Source organism: Sciurus vulgaris (genome assembly GCF_902686455.1).
Source record: "Sciurus vulgaris genome assembly, chromosome: X".
Classification (NCBI taxonomy): domain Eukaryota; kingdom Metazoa; phylum Chordata; class Mammalia; order Rodentia; family Sciuridae; genus Sciurus; species Sciurus vulgaris.
In genome coordinates, this window is record NC_136471.1 from 94,292,503 (window position 1) to 94,317,114 (window position 24,612).

Below are 24,612 nucleotides of genomic sequence, written 5' to 3' on the forward strand. Positions count from 1 at the left end.
TGAAAAGATAATCCATATAATCAGGAAAAATATTTATAAATCATATATATGATCTAGAATATCTAAAGAACTTGGGGCTGGGGTTGTGGCTCAGTGGTAGAGTGCCAGCCTATCATGCACATGAGGCCCTGGGTTCAATCCTTAGCATCACATTAAAAAAATAAATAAATAAAGGTATAGGGCTGGGGATATGGCTCAGTTGGTAGAGTGCTTGCCTCACAAGCACAAGGCCCTGGATTCAATCCCCAGCACTGCAAAAAAAAAAAAAAAAAAAAAAAAAAAAAAAGGAAAAACTCAACTATTCAATAATAAAGTGACAAATTTACCCAGTTAAAAATGGGCCAAAATTTGAATAAACATTTCTCAAAAATGTACACAAAAGGGCAATGAGCACGTGAAAACAGGTTCAACATAATTAGCCATCAGGGCAATGCAAACCAAAACCACAATAAGATCTACTAGGATGGCTATAATCTAAATTAACAAGTGTTGGAGAGGATGTGGAGAAATTGAAACCTTAATTGTATGGTAGGTTAATTATATCTTGATAAAACTGTTAAAAACATACACAGTTACAAAGAAAATCAGTTATATTGAACTAGAGTCATCAAAATATAAAAACAATTCCTTGATAAAGAAAAACATGTGCTTCCTTAATAAGGCAAAAATAACTAGATCCAGTTCTAACAGCTATCTTAAATTTGAAGTAGTGATGAGTGTAAAGTAAATTTTGAGGCATTTGCAATAATAACAAAAATGATTGATGGTTTCCAACCTCTAAAGAAGAGGATTGAAGCAAGTCATGGTAGCATTCACCTGTAATCCCAGCAGCTTGGGAAGCTAAGGCAGGAGGATCGCAGGTTCAAAGCAGCCTCTGCAATTGAGCAAAGCTCTAAGCAACTTAGTGAGACCCTGTCTCAAAATTAAAAACTAAAAGAGGGCTGGGGATGTGGCTCAGTGGTAGATAAGCACCCCTGGGGTCAATCCCTGGTAAATAAATAAATAAATAAAAAGAACAGGGTTGAGAAAAAAAAGGGGAGAATAATTAAATTAGTTGTTTCCCCTGATATGAAGTTCCAGAATTAAAAATCAAGGGGCTGGAGTTGTAGCTCACTGGTAAGAGCACTTGCCTAGCATGTGTGAGGCACCGGGTTCGATCCTCAGGTCCACATACAAATAATTAATAAATAAAATAAAGGTATTTTTAAGAAACGAATTAAAAATCAAATACAAGATACTTGTTTTTAGTGAGAAGGGAGATGTTCAAGTCAGCTTACAATCCAGTGCTTTTGGGACATTCATGCAAAATTAATTATGCCAGCTGACTGAACTGCCAAGCAGCTTGGATCCCTCTGGATAAACCCATTAGTCATCTTGCAATATAGTGAAATGGGGCAGGAAGGAAATAATTGATGCCTGGTTTCCAGGGCAAAGCAAGTTGGGAGTGGGAATGGGAAACAGACTCAAAGAGAAAAAAAGCAGGGCTGTCATGCTTGCCCTCTTGTCCCTAATTCATCAGAAAAGGTGATATGATCAGAATAGCATAGGAAGTCTCAGACCAGAATCCGGTAGGCATTTTCCCTATAACATTTTCAACAGTCCCTTCCATTCAATGTCTGCCCCAGGACTGACTGATATTCAAAATATGTGACAAATGGCCACAGACCAATTAGGACATTTGCCTACCACAATAAAAAAATAGAGCCCAAAATGTCTGCTACTGTGGCATATATTACTTGTAAGACTATGTGGAGGTCCTAGAGGCAGGATTGAACAAAGGCTCTTGGACAACTGGTTCAGAAGATGCTCAACTCCTCTACTAACAAATGAAACCACTGTCCCAGTAAGTATACGTTACCCCAAAGATAGAATAGAAAGAGGAAGTGAACAGAAGTTCTGAAGGCTTTATGAATGAAAGACTGGGCAAGTGGTTGATGCTTGCATTCAGCTTGCTGATTTTGCAGCTAGAAATTATTTCTCTTGGCAGAAGATTAGAGCCAAAAAAGATTTCAATGTACCACTTCAAGCAGTATCTCTTTCAAATTTAGACGTTGAGGAGCTGCCTTAGTATGAAAATAGAGCTAGATTCAGGTTAAAATTCTTATGACTGTGGGGCACAGTGGCACACACCTGTAATCCCAGCGACTTGAGAGGCGGAGGCAGGAAGAACATGCGTTCAAAGCCAGCCTCAGCAATTTAGTAAGGCCCTAAGCAACTTGGTGAGACTATCTCTAAATAAAACACAAAAATGGTCTGGGAATGTGGCTCAGTGGTTAAGCACTGCTGAGTTCAGTCCCTGCTACCAAACGAAAAAATTTTATCCCTACCTTTTCATCATTTAAGAAGCAGCAAAAAAGCAAGATTTGGACCCAAGGTTATTAGCCTACACTGCCAGGTACCCCAGCTCTGAATATTGAGGCCTGCCTGGAGGGTAAGGGGCTTTCTCATTGGTCTTGGCCTAGGTTCCTCCTTCTAATAGACCCATCTGTCTGTTCACAATTCCTTTTCATATGAGAAGAAAACTTCCGAAGACAGGAAGAAACTGATTAAGCTAGATGCTGAGGCACAGCATTTACTAGAAAGGAAAGAAAATTTCTTGGGCTTTGCTTGGAGCACCTGAGCCATAAGAGGGGGGGTAAGCTATTTCAACAATAACCATTAATTTTTTATTAAGTTTTTTGTCAAACGTAACAACAATTTCTTCTCTTTCATAAAAACAACTTAAACATTTAAAACATCAGTTTGGAAAAAGACAAACGAAGAGAAGAAAAGGATGAAGAAAAGTAACCAAAAGACAAATTCAAGCACATAATAAATACAGCCTATTTTCATGCTTTCTCAGCCCTCATGGCTTTTGCCAAAGTGCCAGATCCTCAGTCTCATAATTAAGAGCTCAAAATCTCCTCCAGCTTCAACAAGTCCAAGGGTGGGATTTTGGTGACTTCGAAGAAGACCCTGCAAAAGGAAGAGGGGTCTGCTCAGTGTAAAATAGGTCAAAGCCAAACAGGCTCCATGGAACAAGTAAGACTTAAGACCCTGGGTTTTCTATCTTGCTTTTTAACACTAGAGTAGAAAGGAATATGAAATATGTCTAAATACTTTTCTTTTATATGAGGTTAGTCTGGTCCCAGCATTTTAAATCTTCCCCACGAATAAAAGCCCAGTATCAGTTGGGGCTTGGTACTTACTGGTGAGAATACTTGGAATACACAGTCTTCAGTCTATTGTAAGAACTGAAAGTCAGCATGAAGTTTAGTCGCCTGACCAGGGGGTGGAGCTCAATGGACTTGTAGCCACTGTAATACTCCAGGATAGGAACCTAGAAGAAGAAGCATGAACAGTTTGACTTTTACCATAAGAAGCATAACCTTCCTCCATCTCTGCTATTCTACATCCAAACTTCCCGTCTATCATTTAAGAATGAATAATATTCAAAACATTTCAAAGATTCATACGGTATGAACACCAACCAATAATTATAGGGTACTATCTAGAAGAAAAGTTTTCAGTCACAAACTTCTAGGATGGCCATATTCATATGCACCAGTTAGATGTTAACCCTGATCACAGGCATTCATGTAAGCTGAAAACCTCCAAAGTCATAAGGAACAAGACTGATTTTGTAATTTACTATGAGGCCCAGAGCCAATGGCCAGGTAAAACTCCAAACAAAATCTGGGTCCCGACTCAACAGCCAACAGGAACTTAACACATATCCTCACCTCTGGCTCTAACAACTATCATTCCATGCATTCATTTTCTCACTCAACTGTAAGAAAACTTATTATATGGTCAAAGCAATAAGGCAATGTTTAAGAGCAAAGGTACTGGAGGCAGACAGCTTCTGTTTAAATTCCAGCTCCATTAATGGCATGACCTAGAGAGTTATTTAACCTCATCATGCCTCAGTTTCTCAGTCTGTCAAACTGGGATCATTACAGTAATTGTAATCACAGGATTAAATGAATATGTACAGAGAGAGAGAGAGAGAGAGAGAGAGAGAGAGAGAGAGAGAGAGAGAGAAAGAGTCTAGCACATAGGAGGTGCCCAAACAATGCTAGCTAGGATTAATGTGCTGGGAATACAGGGATGAGTAAGGCACCCATCCCCCCTTGATGAGTCTAATTTAGAGGAAGAGACAAACATGCAGAGTTACAAAATGTATAGTAAGTGCTATGATGGAAGTGAATATGGGATTCTGGAGGAACAACGGAGCAGAACCCATAAACTCTGACTAGTAGAGTCACAGAATGCTTCACAGAGGAGGGCACTCTTACAGTGGATGCTGAAAGTCAAACGAGAGCTCAACAGGCAGAGAAAGGAAGACGACTTATCTGTAAGCTGGTGGTTTTCTAAAAATATCTTAAATGATTTGACCTGAATTCCTTTTGTTCCCCAAATAGCTTACCTGGAAGCCCATATTTGGGCTTACCAGGAAGTCGGGGTAGGGTTAAGAAACCCATCAATTTAGAACCCTTTCTATTTACATGGTCCCTTACATACTTCTGCACGAAGCCCAGGAGTCCCCCAAGTACTGTCTGGAAACCACTGCCATAGATAAAAGGTAATCACTGGTGTGCTGATCAAGGGACTAACACAGTATTTTAGCACACTAAGTAAGATTACATAGTGTCACTGCCACTGTGTCATTTCAGGCCCTGAATTCTTCACCTTGACTATTATAATGCCCTACTCACTGGTGTTCCCACTTTTATAGTACCCTTCATCTAATTACTGGTGTTCCCACTTTTATAGTACCCTTCATCTAATATTCCTTCTATACTGCCACACAAGGATTGTTTCCAAAACACACAAAAAGAGTTATGTTATTTCTCTACCTAAAAATCCTTCAATGCCTTAGTAACAAGTGGGTCTCTCAGGCTGGAGACAGTTCAGTGGTAGAGCATTTGCTTATCATGCCCAAGGCCCAGGGTTCAATACCAGTATTACACACACACACACACAAAGAAGTGAAGTGGGTTCCCTAAGCATGGTATATATGACCACAACCTACCAACCTACCAACCTACCATTCTGCTCTCATCTTTCACCGTTCCCTATTAACACACCCTTTGCTCTATCCATAGGAGATGTCTTATTCAGTCCTAATCACATCACACTCCTTCCTTAGCACCTTCATTTCTTTTTCATTATTGCTCCCTCCACCTTAAACATCTATCATGAATTTCCACTCATCTTTCAAGACACTAAAGTCACCTCTTCTGTACAGCTTTTCTTCTCTGTAGAAAAGGCAGTGTATATAAAACAGGATTTTGGAGCTGGTAATCCTCATTTGACACTCAATGCTTTAGCCATTGAGAATGAAATTACCAAAATATTTCTAGCCTAGTTGGCACACAGTTTGCTATCTTGAAACTCCTCAGTTGTCCACTTTAGGAACCATGAACTTCAGCAGGATCCAATGGTCACAGCCTGGCTCAGCACAGAGACTCCAGGACCACAGTTCCAGAGCTATGGCTATACCCATTCTGATTATAGAGAAGATTTAGATTTTTAACACCCTGCTAGCCATTATTATTGTTTATTATTTTTCATCATAATCATTGCTATTTATTGAATACTTTCTCTGTTCCCAAAAATTTCATCATGATTTATCTGGGATTACACAACTGTTGTACAGTTCCTTCTCAGCACTGAAAGGTTTTCCCATCAATGGTGGCTTAGGATTTATAGATAGGAGGGACTTGGAAGTGGTTGAACTGACAGTAGGAGCTTTATTTGTGAGCATAATCTCTCTAAGGATTGCATGTTACACATCAGTAAGAATTCAAAGTTCTCTAAAGTTGTTTTCAGTCACAACATTTTAGAATATTGAGAAAGCATCAGTTATGAGTTTTGCTTGTTGTTTGGGTAGATGGCTTTGGAGGCCTTCCTCTTCTGAAGACAACACAACTGACATGCCTTTGAGTACCCTGTTACTTCACTACTCTATATTCTCTGGGCTAGGGCATTTCAAATCCTGTTCCAACAAGTTCCCTCAGGGGCCAGTTTTGCTGAAGGGACTGCAAAGGATAGAGCTGGAATAGGGTCAGGGATAAGAAGTGGGCCCACCCAACACCTGTGACAACCAGAATAACTTCACCTTAGTCTGTTTTGTAATACTGGAATTTCAGGGAAGATTTCTTTGTAACAAGGGGTACTTTGACTAAGAAAAATGAAACAACTATTCCAAAACCCATATCCCTAAGTCTACAGGTATGAAAGAATTCATAACTATGGGTAAATGGCAGTTTTGTCACCAAGCGCTTCCCACAGCCCTAATATGTACCCCCACCAACCCCAAACCCTCATCACAAATATTTACACAGTGTCCAAGCTTCTTCATGTAGAGGGCCAGGAGGAAGGCACCAGCAGCTAGCTTGGAAGCCCTCTCCTGGATGTAGTCATATTCCTGCAGGGTCATCTCACAGATGAAGCGGGATAAGGTCAGTGTTTTCATGCTGGCACGGACACACTAAAGGCAGCAAGAAGACTGGTTCAACAATCAATTCGTAAAAGTAGTACCAGGCAGAAGACCTCCTTTCCAGTTATGCTACCCCCAGTCCAAATGGCTTTCTGCTTGAGCAATGTACTTCTCCTGCCACCATGGCTCACCCTAAAGTTGAATGCCTGCAAGAAGCACAGGGCCAGCAGTCTGTGCCTGCAAAAGCAGACTCTTTTGGAGGATATTCTGAAATTGGCAGTGCAATTTGCCACCTTTACAGTTTTAAAATAAATTATCGATTGCGGGCCCTCCCACCTCCCCTTTCTGTAGGAGTCATCCTCTAAAGAGTCAAAGTCTCACAACTACAACTATGCACCTGGTTCTACCCTAGAAAGTGCCCCCATATTCCCAAACAGTTCCTTCCCTTTTCTTATTTGAAAAAAAAAATCTATAACACAGAAATAAAAGTGCATGAAGCACACTTGTAGGATACAATGAATAATTATAAAGTGGCCTCTTCTGTAACCAAAACTCAAGAAAGAACATTGCCCACATTCCCCCAAAATGTCTCAGGTGTTTCTTGCTGATCAAATCCCCCTACTCTGTCCTCATCTCAAATCTTACAGGTATATTGTGTTAATCTGTAACTTGCCCCTCACCCCAACTACTTCCCAAAGATTACCAAACTTTAAGCTAAGAGGTTGTCAGCCACTCTGGGTATAGAGTGTGACTATAAACCCAGAAGTGGAAGAAAAAAGATATTCCTTGACCGTCTTACCCTAGCATATCTGCGCAGAAAATGATAGGCAATGGGAATGTTGATGTCAAAATTGAGGGCTTGCAGGATACTGATTTCCATGGCAAGTAGTTCATCTCGCTTGTAAATATCATCACAGATATACAGGAAGTCATCCACACAAGGAGGATTGGGTTCCTGTGGGTGGAGAGGGGAGACAGTCACAATCAGGCAGATATCACTCTCTTCTCTGCTTATAGATGAAGGCAAAGGGGAAGAAGGGTGAAGGATAGGAGACAACCTATCCTTCATGCTAGTTGTATGAAAACTTAGGGTTTGGGAGTAGAGAAGTAGCAACTTTTACAGAGGTATTCAAAGAACTTTAGATCTATGGATTTGTTTTTGCATTGGCTCCCTCTCTCCCTCCCCAGTTTCAACCTCCTATCAGAATTCTTACTAACTCCTTCTCTACTTGTTTGCTCCCTTCTCCATCTCTTCCTCTCCTTCCCACTTACCCCCAGAAATACCCTACATCTTACCTTCTATTTGGGCCCTGGTCAACAAAGAGGAAGGGAGGGCAGAGAAGGAAAAGATGGAAGAAGGGGAGGAACACTTCTTAGCAAATCTTAGAACCAAGAGCACCCATCCTCTGGTGGCCAGGACAGAGGGTCCCTACTAAATGCTATGGATGAGAGATATCTTTTCCTCACAAAATTGAAAAGTACAAAAGTACTTTTGTAAGAGAGGTGCAGAGATGGGATGATGATAAAAGAAAGAAAGCAGTAGTGTGAGAACCTGAACAAGTCATTTCTGCTCTCTGGGTCTCAGCTTCCTCTTCTAAAAGAGTACATGACTGATCTAATCTCTGATCTGAAAACAGTAAGGGGAGGGAAGGAGGGAAGAAAGGGGAAGAGCAAGAAGAAGAAAGAGAACGTGAGCTATAGGAAGAAGGCTGGTATAGGCAGTAACCACCTGGTAAGAAAAAGAGTCAAAGGTCTTTCTGCCTCCTCATGATCTTTTTACAGCCAAGTTTCAGGCTCCATAAGACAGGGGATAATAGGGAGCACCCAGGACAGCAGTTCTAATTCTCAGCCCTTCTGTCCTGCCCCATGAACATTGTCCCCCTCTATACCTCCCCTTTCTGTGGGTTCCTTCCCTCCCTTTCCCAGAGCAGGCCTTACTTAGATCTCTGACTCCTACTCCACATTCATCAGGACAGTACATCACTGCTCTCAGGCCCTGTGCCTTGTGGTGCTTCTGGCACTGTAAAAATCCACCCCATTAGGTCCTATCTTCTTCTGGTGGTAATACAGTTTTCGAACAGGTCTCTCTCTCAGTTCTCTGGTTTTCTTTTTCTGTGGAGCAACTCAAATCAACCAGAATCTGGTGGCTCTCTGAGCTGCCCTGAAGGTCTATGCCAGGAAGTGTCCCTTTTCCTCCATTACTGTCCCTTTTTCTTTTGGCCAGGGCCCAAACAGAAGCTAAGGTGGAGAGTATCTCTTGGTGTAAGCAGGAAAGGAGGAGGCGTGACCAGAGGAAGGGAGGAGAAGGAGAAGGGAGGGAGCAGGTAGAGGAAAGTAATGAGGATTCTGACAGGAGGTGGGAACTGGGGAGGGAGTAAGGGAGCCAGCACAAAAATAAATCCATAGTCCTAAAGCTCTCTGAATTTCTTAATAAAAGTTGCTGCCTCTCTATTCCCAAACTTTAAGGTATTATATAACTAGCATGACTGCCAGCATAACTGAAGGAGAAATAACAGTTAAACAAGTTTAGTTAGCACCTAAAAAAGGAAAAAGCATCAGAGATATAGCTTAGATGGATTACAGTCACAAAAAAAGGCCAGATACTCACTTTTACTCGCCTATTTCAAAAATGACTACTTTACTTGGGGTGTTTAGGTGCACTGCCTTCTATATCAAGCCATTTTCTCTTAAATAGCTCCAGCCCCCTGATTTGGAGACATTTTGTTCTATATGCAGATCAAGCCTCCAGTAGATGGGGATGGAGTTGGTAGAACAAGAAAAGGTTAGGAAGCAAAGAATCACAGACAAGAAAGAAGTTTTAAAAAGAACCACCATTTAATTAGGCACACACATTCATGACACATCTTCAAAGAGGAAATGGAAGAACCTTGCTGATGCCAGGAAACAAATAGAGCACCATTGCCAATTAGCACCAGTTTTCCTGCTTTGGGAAGACAGATAAGAAACTGATGGGGAAATTATTTGTATGAAAGTATGTAACTGAAAACACATGGATAGATACAAATACACATGAATGTATGCATATGTTTGTGCATATATGTGTGAATGCATGTAAAACTACATATACATGTTCATTCTCTATTTTAGATGGAAACCACATTAATTCTCTCTAGACCTTAGCAACTCATGCTCACCTCAAATTTTGCTGCAATCAGAAAGGCAGTTGAACCAAGGAGTTGTAGCTTGTCTTTCTTGCATGCTTCCTTCATTAGATAGTGATCCACCAGCTTCACTGCCAAGTACAAGGTCTCATGACACATCTCAAAGGTCATCTGGAGGATTACACAAATGGAACAAGAATCAGCACATCTTACATATCCATAAAAATTTCCATACCGATCTGGCTTCCTGAACTATCTGTGGCATCATGGATAGTCCTGGCCAGCTGAGACTATGCTAGGAATGCAGAAACTACTTTAGTAAAGTACCTGCACATATCTCCCATGCCTTTGAGGACCCTGGCATTATCTGTCCTCACACATTTGAATAGGTAACCAGTCTTGAAAGCCAGAGAGAAAGAGTTGCTTTGCCTTCTCTGTGAGTACCTTGAGTGGATACACACACACTCTCTCTCTGATCTCTAATACTTGGGTTCTTGCTTTCCCCATTTGTTATAAATTTGTACGGTAAACTCCATAAAGATATCATGTTTATTTAGCTGAAATACAGTCAATTAACTGATTATTAATTTTCTCAACTAGTTATGCTATTAGAATATATTAATTGGGATCAAGAACCAACAGCACAACTTGGAAGAGAATAAGAGATAGGAGGAGCCAGAGTAAAATTAAATCATTAGTAGTATAACCCCCCTTCCTTTCTTTTTCTTAATTATCATTATCTTGCCTTCACCAACTCTGAGAAACTTTCCCATGTAACCCCAGTTCCAGAATTTCTGCTGGCTCATGTAGTACCTTTGTGTAAATTAGAAGAAAAATGGTGCCTTCTTTGAGTGAATACAGCCCTTCAAACACACATCAATTAGATAATATCTTTATAGGAATCAGAAAAGGTACACAACAGCCCTACAGCCAGAATGCATGGTTTGACAAACAATGTGAGCTGAATTCCACTGGCTGCTTTTGCCTTGGCTAAAGCTCTTGTATAAACATAATTTATACGTCTGTACACAGTGGATCCACCAACCATCAGTGATACTCCTTCCCCACAAATCCCAAGTTCCAAGGATTCAAGAAAAACAAAAAACTTTCCTAGTGTAACACCTCAACTAATGTTCCCTCCTAATATCTCCACAAAATAGCTGTTCAGCTCCTGCCTTCCAAACCTCCAAATACAGACTAATTCCTCCTTGAATGGTTTTAACAGAAAATTCTCTTATCTTGAGTGAAATCACTCAAATCAAGCTCTGTAAGCTTTCCCTGGGCCTTCTTTTTTATAGGCTAATCATGTTGCGAGGAACCCAGATGACCAAAAGGCAGGCCAATGAGAAGCATTGGAGAAATAGATGGATATTTGCATAAACAAATGACTATCAGAAGATGGCTGAATATGACAATTCAGCAATACACATACTAAGTGTCTGATTACATAAATACCAAGAGCAGTTCTAACTGTACCTTGAATACAGCTTTAAATTTTCTCAGAAACCTGTAGTAGTTTCCTATTCCAGCTGTAATAAATTACTAAAAACTCAGTGACTTAAACAACACAAATTTATTATATTAGGGATCTGAATGTCAGAAGTCCACCCTTGGGCTGAAAATCAAGGTGTCAGGCAGGGATGTGTTCCTTTCTGGAGGTTCAACTACAGAATCCATTTTCTTGCTTTTTCTAGCATCTAGAGGCTGCCCAAATTCCTTGGTTTATGGCTCCTTCCACATTCAAAATCAGCTAAGTCTTTCTCACATTAAATCACAATCAACTTCCCTCTTCCACATTTAAGGACTCTTGTGATTACAATGGGCCCATTCACTCAGACAACCCAGGGTAATTCCCCTTTCTTAAATTCAGTTCCTTAGTGATTTTCATTTAACTTTACTGTATAAGGTAATGTATTCACAGGTTCTGGGGATTAGGACATGGATATCTTATTCTGTCTACCACACTGTCCAAAGAAATATCATAAGAAAGGATGGGAAGAATTTATGTAGATAAAAGGTAATGACTATCACTTTAAATATCAAGAAATCACTGTTCAGATCATTACAAAAAATAAAAATAAAAGAGGGTAAGAATGGAAAGCAGCAGTCATCTGAGATAATGCATATGAACAAATAACACAACGAGTATTTATAGACTCCTTCCAGTACTTTAAATAGGCCCTTATCTGCCCATGTATGTATGCTGGTATCAAATGGTAGCATGTAAACGTGTGGGTAGTATCTGAATGGGCAAAATTTAAATACAATAAATATTTAAATTTGCTGGTCATGGTGGTGCATACCTGTAATCTCAGCAGCTCAGGAAGCTAAGGCAAGAGGATTATAAGTTCAATGCCAGCCTTAGGAATTTCGCAAGGCCCTAAGCAACTTAAGCAAGACTGTCTCAAAATAAAACATGAGGATGTGGCTCAATGTTTAAACACCGCTAGTTCAATTTCTAATACCAAATAAAGCTTTAATTAGCTGTGTCTGTTATAGTAATACCTCTTCCTTGAATGTTAGATAATACCCTTCTAATATAATTCTACCATTTAAAATTATGTGAAAGAAGTCTAATCCTTCTTGTGACAGCTATTGAAAACAGTTATCATATTTCCTATGGATCTTACCCACTAAAGGTCTGGGGATATAGCTCAATTGGTACAGTGCTTGCCTTGCATGCACAAGGCCCTGGGTTCAACCCCCAGAACCAAAAAAAAAGAAAAAACCAAAACCCTCAATTCTCAATAAACAATGATTGTTCTTAATGGAGACAGGTAAGGGGAAACAAAAGGGAAGCTACAGATGAATCAAAACTAGTAATAAAGGATACACTAAGTCTTGAATTAGAAGACAAATCTGACAAAATCTCAAATTCCAAAACTCTAAGAACATCTTCTACGAAGATGAATAAACAGAAAAAAGCAACCAGACATATGAAAAGGAGCAAGAAATTTTAAAAGAGAAACAAGCAACCAACTCCCTATAAAACCCTTTCATTCCCAAGAACAGAATTCAATTTTAAAGTATATATTCTCAACAACAACAACAACAAAAAGATTTGAAAGGACACTGAACCTATGAAAATAGAAATTCTGGGATCCAGAAAGACTGGTTTATGATGTAACACGGTTAATTAGTTTTTAAAAAAAATTGTAACAGACAGTGAACAGTATATTAGATAATGCCAAAAACCAAATCAATATTCCAAAGACTGCTTTACGAAATTCTCCTGGAACTAAGAGATAAAAGATAATTAATGAAAACTTCAGAGACATAGAGAATAGATCCTGGAGATACATACAAACACAAACACACACACACACACACACACACACACACACACACACACACTCTCTCTCTCTCTCTCTCTCTCTCTCAAAAGGAAGGAAAAGGATCAGAATTCTTTCAGGCAAAATACAGAGCATCAAGGCTGGGGTTGTAGCTCAGTGGTAGAGTGCTTACCTAGCACATGTGAGGCACTGGGTTTGATCCTCAGCAACACATAAAAATAAATAAATAAAAAAGTATTCTGTTCATCTACAATGAAATATAAATATTTATTTATAATAATATAATATAAAAAATATATATATATATAAATCCAATAAATCCAAAGTACAGGGCATCACTGTAGGACCAAAGGAGCTTCAGTTACTGGGGTAGTGGGTCCTTTGCCTTCATAGCAGCTGCATGACTGCACATGTCTGCATGTGCTGACCAACTCCACTGTACCCCCACAGCTTGCTGACATTAACCCATTGCAGGGAGCCTTTTGTCCTGGGAAATGGGGTGCAGGTGGAAAGGAGGCTGCCCTCTCACCTGTCATTCAACATATGTTCCTGGGGAATACAGTGGTAAACTACTTGCAGACAACCTGCTTCTGGGTCAAGATTTCACAGGTGTTAGAGCAGTTCCCACTCTGCTAACTATTGAAAGTCAGCCGTGGACACAAAGTTTGTAAAACAATTAATAGAAGAAGAAAAAAGGAGAGAAAAGGTAGAAGGGTAAAAATACCAAAGAAAGAGCAGACAAAATTTTATTTATTGGGGAAAGAAACACTGAAGTTTTATGTTAAAAGGTCTTGCAACATAACAGACGAAATTAAGGAAAAAAGGCCACGCCTAGAAAGGTCAAAATAATTATTCATAGGAAACATAATGTATTAAACAATAATGATTTGGATCTAAAAGTCTAGCTTATTTTAAAAAGCAGAGAAATAAATGAAGTAAAACATGTAAATTATCTTGATAGAGTTGAGAAATTAAGTTCTATCAAAGCAGATACTTAAAGATCATATTCATTCAACAGAATTATAGAGCAGTTCAAGAGAATGTAGTATATCTACACTTAAATGGAAAGACTACAAAGATTTATTATTAAAAGAGCAAGCTGCAGAGCAATGAGTACCACATGATCTATTCATATAACAAAAAATACCATGAAACACATACCTATTTAAAAAACTATATTTCTATGTGTGCATATTTGCATGTATACATAAGCATTAAAGTATTACTCATATAATTTAAGTTTTTTAAAGAAAGGACAGTTAAAACTTAGTAACAATAAGACACACAACAAATGAACTGGATGGTTACACTCTAAATATTTATACTTATTATTCCCAGAGAGTAAGAAAAGGAGTGTTGAAGCAAAATAAATTTGACCTAAACCAGCCTCTGTACTTGAGGGATAAGTTTGGTCTAAAGCATCCTATAATGAATTACAACCTTGCCTGATGTGCAAGCAGGTTATAACCTAAACAAGAGTATAACCCTGTAACTAAGCAACTAAATCTTAGCCACATCACAGAGGTTGAAAATGACAAAATGTGACCACATAATGCAAATTCAACTGCAGCCAATCAGATTGCTTTTGTATGTCACTTACTTGTCTCTGGTTATGAGTGTAACCTACTTATGTTGTGACCTGAATACCTTCGGTCTAGAATGTTCTAGGAACATTTTCTTGCTCAAGTAAACTGTTAAATTGAATTCATATGGTTTCCCATATAACATAGGAGAAAAGGGTTGTTGATTTTATGCATACATACAAAAATATACATGAATACACACCCATATACATATTATAATCATATTAATTGTGCACTTTTAAAAAATATAAGGGGCATGGAAGCTAAGGTGGGAAGAAAGAGTTGAAAGAATGCCAGTAGAAATTAAGAAAACAACAGTTGCAGGTGGGTATCACAATGTTCTCAGATGTATATAAATTAAGCAAATACATTAATTAGCATATAAATTATATAATTATTAAGCCAAAATTGATCTAATAAACTCTGTACCCTATGGAAAATACAGTCCTTCAGTGAATCATTCATAATAAATCTTATATCTGAAACTATGAAGAAAATCTCATTGGCTTTTTTTTTTTTTTTTTTTGGTACAAGTGATTAAACTCAGGGGCACTCAACCACTGAGCCATATCCCCAGCCCTATTTTGTATTTTATTTAGAGACAGGGTTTCACTGAGTTCCTTAGTGCCTTGTTGTTGCTGAAGCTGGCTTTAAACTCGCAATCCTCCTACCTCAGCCTCCCAAGCTGCTGGGATTACAGGTGTGTGCCACCATACAGGGGCCTCATTTGCTTTTAAAAAGCAGAAATTATCATTTGGGTCACGTTGTTAATGTACAACATAACGAATCTAGAAATTGACAGTAAACCAAACTAAAGAAAGGAAAGTATTTGGAAAAAAAAGTAAGCAGTGATTTAAACAATGACAACAGAAACTAAGCCTGGATCATTTACTAAAATAAAGTAAGCATTCAATTTAAGAAGGCAGGGAAAAACAAAATAAACTTTCATAAGAAAAAGTAATAGTGATGATGAGTTAGTTTTGTGAAAATGACCAGAGAACTGAAAAGAAATTTCTGAGGAAAAGACACCACGTATATTGTACACAAGCACATGGGAGAAAGGTAACACAGGACATTCATTATGAATGTGAAAAACAATCATTACAAAGGATTATGCAAGAATACCATGAATAATCTATTATAACTGTGAAAATATCCTTGAAATGGATATTTTAGAAAATTTACAAAAATCATTGATGACAAAAAGTTCTCAAAGAATCACACATGTGCATTAGTAGGTTCATGGGCGAGTTCTTCAAGGAAAATATAACTCTTGTGTTAAATTAATATTATAGGAATTTTCTTCTAAATATTTAAGTAGCTAAAGCATGAACCACAGCTTAGTAATGATAGTACCCTTCTCCAAAAACTTACAAAAGAAAATTTATGAATAGAGATGCAGAAATTCCAAATAAGGTATAAGAGTAAATTAAATAATTATTAAGTTCAGCAAAGTGGATGAGCACAAAATAAATACAAAAATATTAATTGCATTTCAATTTACAAGCAATAAATTTAAAGGAAAAAGGATAATACTTGTAACATTCTAAAACTGCTCAATACCTAGAAAAAATATTTTTAAATAGTGGGACCAATATGAAGATTTTAAAAATTAAAATTGTAAAAAAAGACCTGATAACTAAACAGATACAACATAATTGGCTTGGAAATTTCAGTATTGTAAAATCTGTGAATTTTCCCTGAATTAATTAAAGTGGGCTATTTTTGAAAACTTGACCAAATTAATCTACCAGAAAGAAATTCTGTATAAAGAACAACAACGGATATTTTGTAAAAATTTAGTAAAGAGGCAATAAAATGTATTACAAAGCCATAATAATAAAATCAATATACTACTGATGTTAGAATGGGCAAACAGGGCAATAGAATGTAAAGACCATAAACAAACCCAAGTATATAAGCTAAAGATGTCATTTCAAACCAGTGCATAATGAAACCAATAAATGGGATTAAGATAAATGGATAATCACTGGGTGTATGCATTTAGATGCTGACAAAAAAACCAAAATAAATTCCAGACAAAGGATTTCAAGTAAAGATGAAATTATAAATGTTCTATAAAATATTCAGAGAAATATTTATGTAATTTACAACTGAAGACTTTTCTAAGCAAGGAACAAATCTTAAAGCCACAAAGGAAAAGAGCTGATAGGATTGATTATTTAAAATGCCAATGCATCTGTGTATCGAACTAAAATATATAGAAAGGCACAAAACTCAGAGGTAAGAGTAATTATACAAAAAAATCGCAATGCTCTAATATTATATGGTATGTAAACCATTCATATCTTTAATATTAATATTAAGAAACAACTAAAATAATAGCTACTTTAATATGTTAAGAGATAGGCAACAGAAAAATATAAAAAAGAAAATAAAAATTTCAAAATTTGGGGAGGAATGGAATATAACTATAGAGTTTTCTTACATTTTCTCTTATTCTTTTGTTTCTGTTCTTATCTTTATGATCGTGTTAAGTAAATATCATTTCACAGTAGTGTTTTATGATCAAAAGATGTTTTTTAAGCCTCATGGTAACCACAAAGCAAAAATCTATAATAGGCAAACTAAAAATAATAAACAACGAACCAAAACATAGTACTAGAGTAATTCACTTAACCACAAAGGAAGACTGTTAAGAGAAGGAGAAAAAAAAGGAACTACAATGAAACTAGAAAATAAGTCACATAATAGCTATCAATAATTACCTTGAATTTAAAATGGATTAAGTTCTCTAGGGAAAAGCTGGAGAATATCATGCTAAGTGAAAGAATCCAATCCCAAAAAACCAAAAGCTGAATGTTTTCTCTGATATGTGGATGCTAATTCACAATGGGGGTGGCTAGGGAAGACGAGAGTTACTGTAGATTAAGTAGAGGGGAGTGAAGGAAGGTGGGTTGTGGGGATGGGAAGGATAGTAGAATGAATCAGACATTATTACCCTATGTACATATATATCTATAAGACCAGTGGGATTCTACATCATGTATAGCCAGAAAAATGAGAAATTATACTCCATTATATAAGATATAGCAAAGTGAATTCTACTGTCATGTACAACTAATTAAAGCAAAAAAAAAAAAATTTAAAAAGACACAGTGAGCTCTGGCGGCTGCCCAGGGGAAGAGTGGCGAGGAGAGCTGTGTGGACTCAGGACGCCGGGGCCTGCCCTGAGGAGGAGGAGGAGGAGCGTGGCCGCTTGGATTTGGAGTGACTGCACCAGAGCTACAGGCGGTTGCCAGAGGAGAAGCTGCGCGGCGAGCTGTTTGGACTCAGAACGACGCTTCTGAACACCGGGGCCTGCCCTGAGGACGAGGAGGAGGAAGAGGAGCGCGCCCGCTTGGATTCGGGGTGACTTCACCAGAGCTACAGGTGGTTGCCAGAGAAGGGGCTGCGTGGCGAGCTGTTTGGACTCAGACCACTTCTGAACCCCGGGGCCTGCCCGGAGGAGTAGGAGGAGGAGGAGGAGGAGCACGGCGGGTCCTTTGGACTCGCAGTGACTGCATTAGCGCTCCAGGCGGCTGCTCAGAGGAGAAGGCGAGTGGTGAGTTGTTTGGACTTAAAGTGACAGCTCCTGAACACAGGGGGGCTGCCTGGAGGAGAAGCGTGGTGGGACGCTTGGTCTTGAGTGGCTGCACCAGAGCTCCGGGCGGTTGCCCAGAGGACCCGTGCTGCGGGTCACGTGGACTCAGAGCCACTCAGAGCGACCGCTCCTGAACACCCCAGGGGTTATCTGGAGAAGGAGGAGGAACGGGGAGGGTCACTTCAACTCGGAGTGATTGATTGCCCAGGGCTACGGGTGGTTGGTGGAGGTGGAGGCACGCAGTGAGTTTCTTGGACTCCTAGTGACCCCACCGGAATACTGGGCGGCTGTCTTGAGGAAGAGGCATGTGGCGGGTCTCTGGGATTCAGAGCGATTGTACAGGGCCCCAGGTGGCTGCTCAGAGGAGGGGCCGCATAGCCAGGCGATTGGGTGCAGAGCAGGGTCCCAGGATCTAGGAGGCTTCTTGGTGGAAGAGCCGCACAGAGACAGGCTTAGGGCGGAGCGAAGGTTCCAGGCCTGCGGGCAGATTCTCTGAGGAAGGGCAGCCTAAGGAGAGTCATCTGCAAAGGTGAGGCTCCCAGGCCCAGGAGGTAGGGCCGGGCCCCTGGGAACTTTGCAGAGGAAGGCAGCCCAGCCCAGGCGGTAGCTGTAAATTGAGGGGAACCTCTAGGAGGGAACTGACCAGCGAGACCTCCCCACCGGGTGAGTCTTCCCTGCCGGGTGAGGTTTCCCCACAAGGACGGTAAAACCAGAGACTCAGGCCCAAACAGGCCTTGCCTCAGCCCACAGCCTAGGTCCCCTTTGGATGACCACTGGTCAACAAGTGGAGGCACCTCTGCCCACTAGCAGGGATTATACCCCACCTGAAGGCCACCACTCCTAGAGAGGCAGCTTCCTTGTGGAGCACCGCATTATCAACTTCCTCCAAGACTTCAGCCTACTGAAGGCTAAGGGGGGATACATATAGAAATCTTCAGGGACATTGTAAGTCAATAGAGGAAATCTGCAATATCTCAGCGGTCCTCTGATACCTGAACAATATGAGAAAACAAGGAAAGAAAATGCTGCAAACAAATCTAGATGTTACATCAATAAAACCCAGTGACAGCATGGCAGAAGAAATGACAGGAGTTCAGAATGTACATAATTGAAATGATCAGAGAAGCAAACGATGAGATGAAAGAACAAATGCACGCACTGAATGATGAGATGAAAGAGCAAATGCAAGCATTGATTGATCGCACCAATCGACAGTTAAAAGAGCAAATACAGGAAGCAAAAGATCATTTCAATAAAGAGTTAGAGATATTGAAAAAAAACCAAACAGAAATCCATCCTTGACATGAAGGAAACAATAAACCAAATTAAGAACTCCATAGAAAGCATATCCAATAGGATAGAACACCTTGAAGACAGAACCTCAGACATTGAAGACAAAATATTTAATCTTGAAAACAAAGTTGAACAAACAGAGAAGATGGTAAGAAATCATGAACAGAATCTACAAGAACTATGGGATATCATGAAAAGACCAAATTTAAGAATTATTGGGATTGAGGAAGGCCTAGAGAAACAAGCCAAAGGAATGAACAACCTATTCAATTCAGAAAATTTCCCAAATCTGAAGAATGAAATGGAAAATCAAGTTCAAGAGGCTTACAGGACTCCAAATACACAAAATTACAACAGACCCACACCAAGGCACATTACAATGAAAATACCGAACATACAAAATAAAGACAGAATTTTAAAGGCTGTGAGAGAAAAGAACCAAATTACATTCAGGGGGAAACCCATACGGATATCAGCAGATTTTTCAATCCAGACCCTAAAAGCTAGAAGGGCCTGGAACAACATTTTTCAAGCCCTGAAAGAAAATGGATGCCAACCAAGAATCTTATGCCCAGCAAAACTTACCTTCAAATTTGACGATGAAATAAAATCCTTCCATGATAAACAAAAGCTAAAAGAATTTACAAAAAGAAAGCCAGCATTACAGAACATTCTCAGCAAAATATTCCATGAGGAAGAGATGAAAAACAAAGAAGCAAATCAGCAAAGGGAGGAATTATCCTAAAGGAATTGTCAAATAAAGGAGGAAACAAGTTGTGTCAAACAAATAAATAAATAAAATTTAAAAAATGAACCAAATGACCGGGAAACCAAATCATATCTCTATAATAACCCTGAATGTTAATGGCCTGAATTCATCAATCAAAAGACATAGACTGGCAGATTGGATTAAAAAGAAAGATCCAACAATATGTTGCCTGCAAGAGACTCACCTCATAGAAAAAGATATCCATAGACTAAAGGTGAAAGGATGGGGAAAAACATACCATGCACATGGACTCAGCAAAAAAGCTGGAGTATCCATCCTCATTTCAGATAATGTGGACTTCAAGCCAAAGTTAGTCAGAAGGGATAAAGAAGGTCATTTCATACTGCTTAAGGGAAGCATAAATCAGCAAGATATAACAATCATGAACATCTATGCCCCAACCAGTGGCTCATCCATGTATGTCAAACAAATCCTTCTCAATTTCAGAAACCAAATAGACCATAACACAATAATACTAGGTGATTTTAACACGCCTCTCTCACCACTGGACAGATCTTCCAGACAAAAATTGAACAAAGAAACCATAGATCTCAATAACACAATCAATAATTTAGACTTAACGGACATTTATAGAATTATACCATCCAACCAAGAGCGAATACACTTTCTTCTCAGCAGCACATGGATCCTTCTCTAAAATAGACCATATATTATGCCACAAAGCTAATGTTAGCAAATACAAGAAGATAGAGACACTAGCATGTATTCTATCAGAATCATAATGGATTGAAGTTAGAAATAAATGAAAGAGTAAAACACAGAAACTATTCCAACATCTGGAGATTAAACAATATGCTATTATATGATGAATGGATAACAGAAGATATTAGGAAGGAAATTAAAAAATTCTTAGAGGTAAATGAGAACAAAGAAACATCATATCAAAACCTCTGGGACACTATGAAAGCAGTACTTAGAGGGAAATTTATTTCATGGAGCGCATTTAATAAAAGAAGTAAAACTCAACAAATAAACAACCTAACACTACAGCTCAAAGCCTTAGAAAAAGAAGAACAGAACAGCACCAAAAGTAGTAGAAGACAGGAAATTGTTAAACTCAGAGCTGAAATCAATGAAATTGAAACAAAAGAAACAATACAAAAAATTGACAAAATAAATAGTTGGTTCTTCGAAAAAATAAACAAAATTGATAAACCTTTAGCCACACTAACAAAGAGAAGACGAGAGAAAACCCAAATCACTAAAATTCGGAATGAACAAGGAAATATCACTACAGACAGGATGGAAATACAAAACATAATTAGAAGCTATTTTGAAAATCTATACTCCAACAAAATAGAAAATTTCGAAGACATCAACAGGTTTCTAGAGACATATGAATTGCCTAAACTGAATGAGGAGGACATAAACAATTTAAATAGACCAATTTCAAGTACTGAAATAGAAGAAGTCATCAAAAGCCTACCAACAAAGAAAAGTCCGGGACCAGATGGGTTCTCAGCCGAGTTCTACAAAACCTTTAAGGAAGAGCTCATTCCAATACTTCTCAAAGTATTCCATAAAATAGAAGAGGAGGGAACCCTCCCAAACTCATTCTATGAAGCCAATATCACACTGATACCTAAACCAGACAGAGACTCATCAAGGAAAGACAATTTCAGACCAATATCCTTAATGAACATCGATGCAAAAATTCTCAACAAAATTTTAGCAAATCGCATACAAAAACATATTAAAAAGATAGTGCACCATGATCAAGTGGGTTTCATCCCAGGGATGCAAGGTTGGTTCAACATCAGGAAATCAATAAACGTAATTCACCATATTAATAGACTTAAAGTCAAGAATCACATGATTATTTCAATAGACGCAGAAAAAGCATTTGATAAAATACAGCACCCCTTCATGCTCAAAACACTAGAAAAAATAGGGATAGTGGGAACATTCCTTAATATTGTAAAGGCCATTTATGCTAAGCCCATGGCTAATATCATTCTAAATGGTGAAAAGCTGAAAGCATTCCCCCTAAAAACTGGAACAAGGCAGGGATGCCCTCTTTCACCACTTCTATTCAACATCGTTCTTGAGACTCTGGCCAGAGCAATTAGACAAACCAAAGAAATTAAAGGGATACGAATTGGGAAAGAAGAACTCAAACTATCCCTGTTCGCTGATGACATGATTATATATTTAGAGGAACCTGGAAATTCCACCAGAAAACTCTTAGAACTCATAAGTGATTTCAGTAAAGTAGCAGGTTACAAGATCAATGCCCATAAATCCAACGCATTTTTATACATAAGTGATGAATCTTCAGAAAGAGAAATTAGGAAAACTACCCCATTCACAATAGCCTCGAAAAAAATAAAATACTTGGGAATCAATCTCACAAAAGAGGTGAAAGACCTCTACAATGAGAACTATACAACACTAAAGAAAGAAATTAAAGAACACCTTAGAAGATGGAAAGATCTTCCATGTTCTTGGATAGGAAGAATTAATATTGTCAAAATGGCCATACTACCTAAAGTGCTATACAAATTCAATGCAATTCCAATTAAAATCCCAATGACGTACCTTACAGAAATAGAGCAGGCAATTATGAAATTCATCTGGAAGAATAAGAAACCCAGAATAGCTAAAGCAATCCTTAGCAGGAAGAGTGAAACAGGGGGTATTGCAATACCAGATCTTCAACTCTACTACAAAGCAATAGTAACAAAAACGGCATGGTATTGGTACCAAAATAGAAAGGTAGATCAATGGTACAGAATAGAGGACACGGACACAAACCCAAATAAATACAATTTTCTCATACTAGACAAAGGGGCCAAAAATATGCAATGGAGAAAAGATAGCCTCTTCAACAAATGGTGCTGGGAGAATTGGAAATCCATATGCAACAGAATGAAACTAAACCCATATCTCTCACCATGCACGAAACTAAACTCAAAATGGATTAAGGACCTCGGAATCAGACCAGAGACCCTGCAGATTATAGAAGAAAAAGTAGGTCCAAATCTTCATCTTGTTGGTCTAGGACCAGACTTCCTTAACAGGATTCCCATAGCACAAGAAATAAAAGCTAGAATCAACCACTGGGATAGATTCAAACTAAAAAGCTTTCTCTCAGCAAAGGAAACTATCAGCAATGCGAAGAAAGAGCCTACAGAGTGGGAGAATATCTTTGCCAATCATACTTCAGATAGAGCACTAATCTCCAGAATCTATAAAGAACTCAAAAAACTCTACTCCAAGAATTCAAACAGTCCAGTCAACAAATGGGCTAAGGAAATGAATAGACACTTCACAGAAGAAGATCTACAAGCAATCAACAAACATATGGAAAAATGTTCAACATCTCTAGTAATAAGAGAAATGCAAATCAAAACCACCCTAAGGTTCCATCTCACCCCAATTAGAATGGCGATTATCAAGAATACGAGCAACAACAGGTGTTGGCGAGGATGTGGGGAGAAAGGTACACTCATACACTGCTGGTGGGGCTGCAAATTAGTGCAGCCGCTATGGAAAGCAGTGTGGAGATTCCTTAGAAAACTTGGAATGGAACCACCATTTGACCCAGCTATCCCACTCCTTGGCCTATACCCAAAGGACTTAAAATCTGCATACTACAGAAATACAGCCACATCAATGTTCATAGCTGCTCAATTCACAATAGCCAGACTGTGGAACCAACCTAGATGCCCTTCAATTGATGAGTGGATAAAGAAACTGTGGTATATATATGCTATGGAATATTACTCAGCCATAAAGAATGATAAAATTATGACATTTGCAGGCAAATGGATGAAATTGGAGAATATCATGCTAAGTGAGATAAGCCAATCTCAAAAAGCCAAAGGACGAATGATATCGCTAATAAGTGGAGGTTGACACATAATGGGGGGGAGGGAAGGGTTAGAGTTAGGGTTAGGGAGGGGGCCAAGTATAGAGGAAGGAACTACTGTATAGAGGGTAAAGAGGGGTGGGAGGGGTGGGGGGAAGGGAAAAAAATAACAGAATGAATCAAACAACATTGCTCTATGTAAATTTATGATTACACAAATGGTATGCCTTTATGCCATGTACAAACAGAGAAACAACATGTATCCCATTTGTTTACAATAAAAAAAAAATAAATAAATAAAAAAAAAAAAAAAAAAAAAAAAAAAAAAAAAAAATCTCTGGGACACTATGAAAGCAGTACTGAGAGGAAAATTTATTTCACGGAGTGCATTCAATAAAAGAAGTAAAACTCAACAAATAAATGACCTAACACTACAGCTCAAAGCCCTAGAAAAAGAACAGAACAGCACCAAAAGTAGTAGAAGACAGGAAATAGTTAAACTCAGAGCTGAAATCAATGAAATTGAAACAAAAGAAACAATACAAAAAATTGACAAAAGAAATAGTTGGTTCTTCGAAAAAATAAACAAAATTGATAAACCTTTAGCCACACTAACAAAGAGAAGACGAGAGAAAACCCAAATCACTAAAATTCGGAATGAACAAGGAAATATCACAACAGACAGGATGGAA

The 24,612-nt window shown here is 38.6% G+C and overlaps 1 protein-coding gene across 3 annotated transcripts in view; it reads right to left on the minus strand.

The window, feature by feature from the left end:
• Positions 1 to 280: 280 nt before the first annotated feature.
• Positions 281 to 24,612, minus strand: part of CCNB3 (cyclin B3) — a 69,011-nt gene continuing 44,679 nt past the window's right edge. For all 3 annotated transcript variants that reach the window (XM_079124532.1, XM_079124530.1, XM_079124531.1), the window contains exons 8-12: positions 9,580 to 9,717; positions 7,224 to 7,379; positions 6,326 to 6,475; positions 3,189 to 3,319; positions 281 to 2,955 (exon numbers count right to left, since the gene is read on the minus strand). In XM_079124532.1, the coding sequence (XP_078980658.1) occupies positions 2,886 to 2,955; positions 3,189 to 3,319; positions 6,326 to 6,475; positions 7,224 to 7,379; positions 9,580 to 9,717 (645 nt within the window). In that variant the 3' untranslated portion in view covers positions 281 to 2,885. The remainder of the gene's footprint in view (positions 2,956 to 3,188; positions 3,320 to 6,325; positions 6,476 to 7,223; positions 7,380 to 9,579; positions 9,718 to 24,612) is intronic.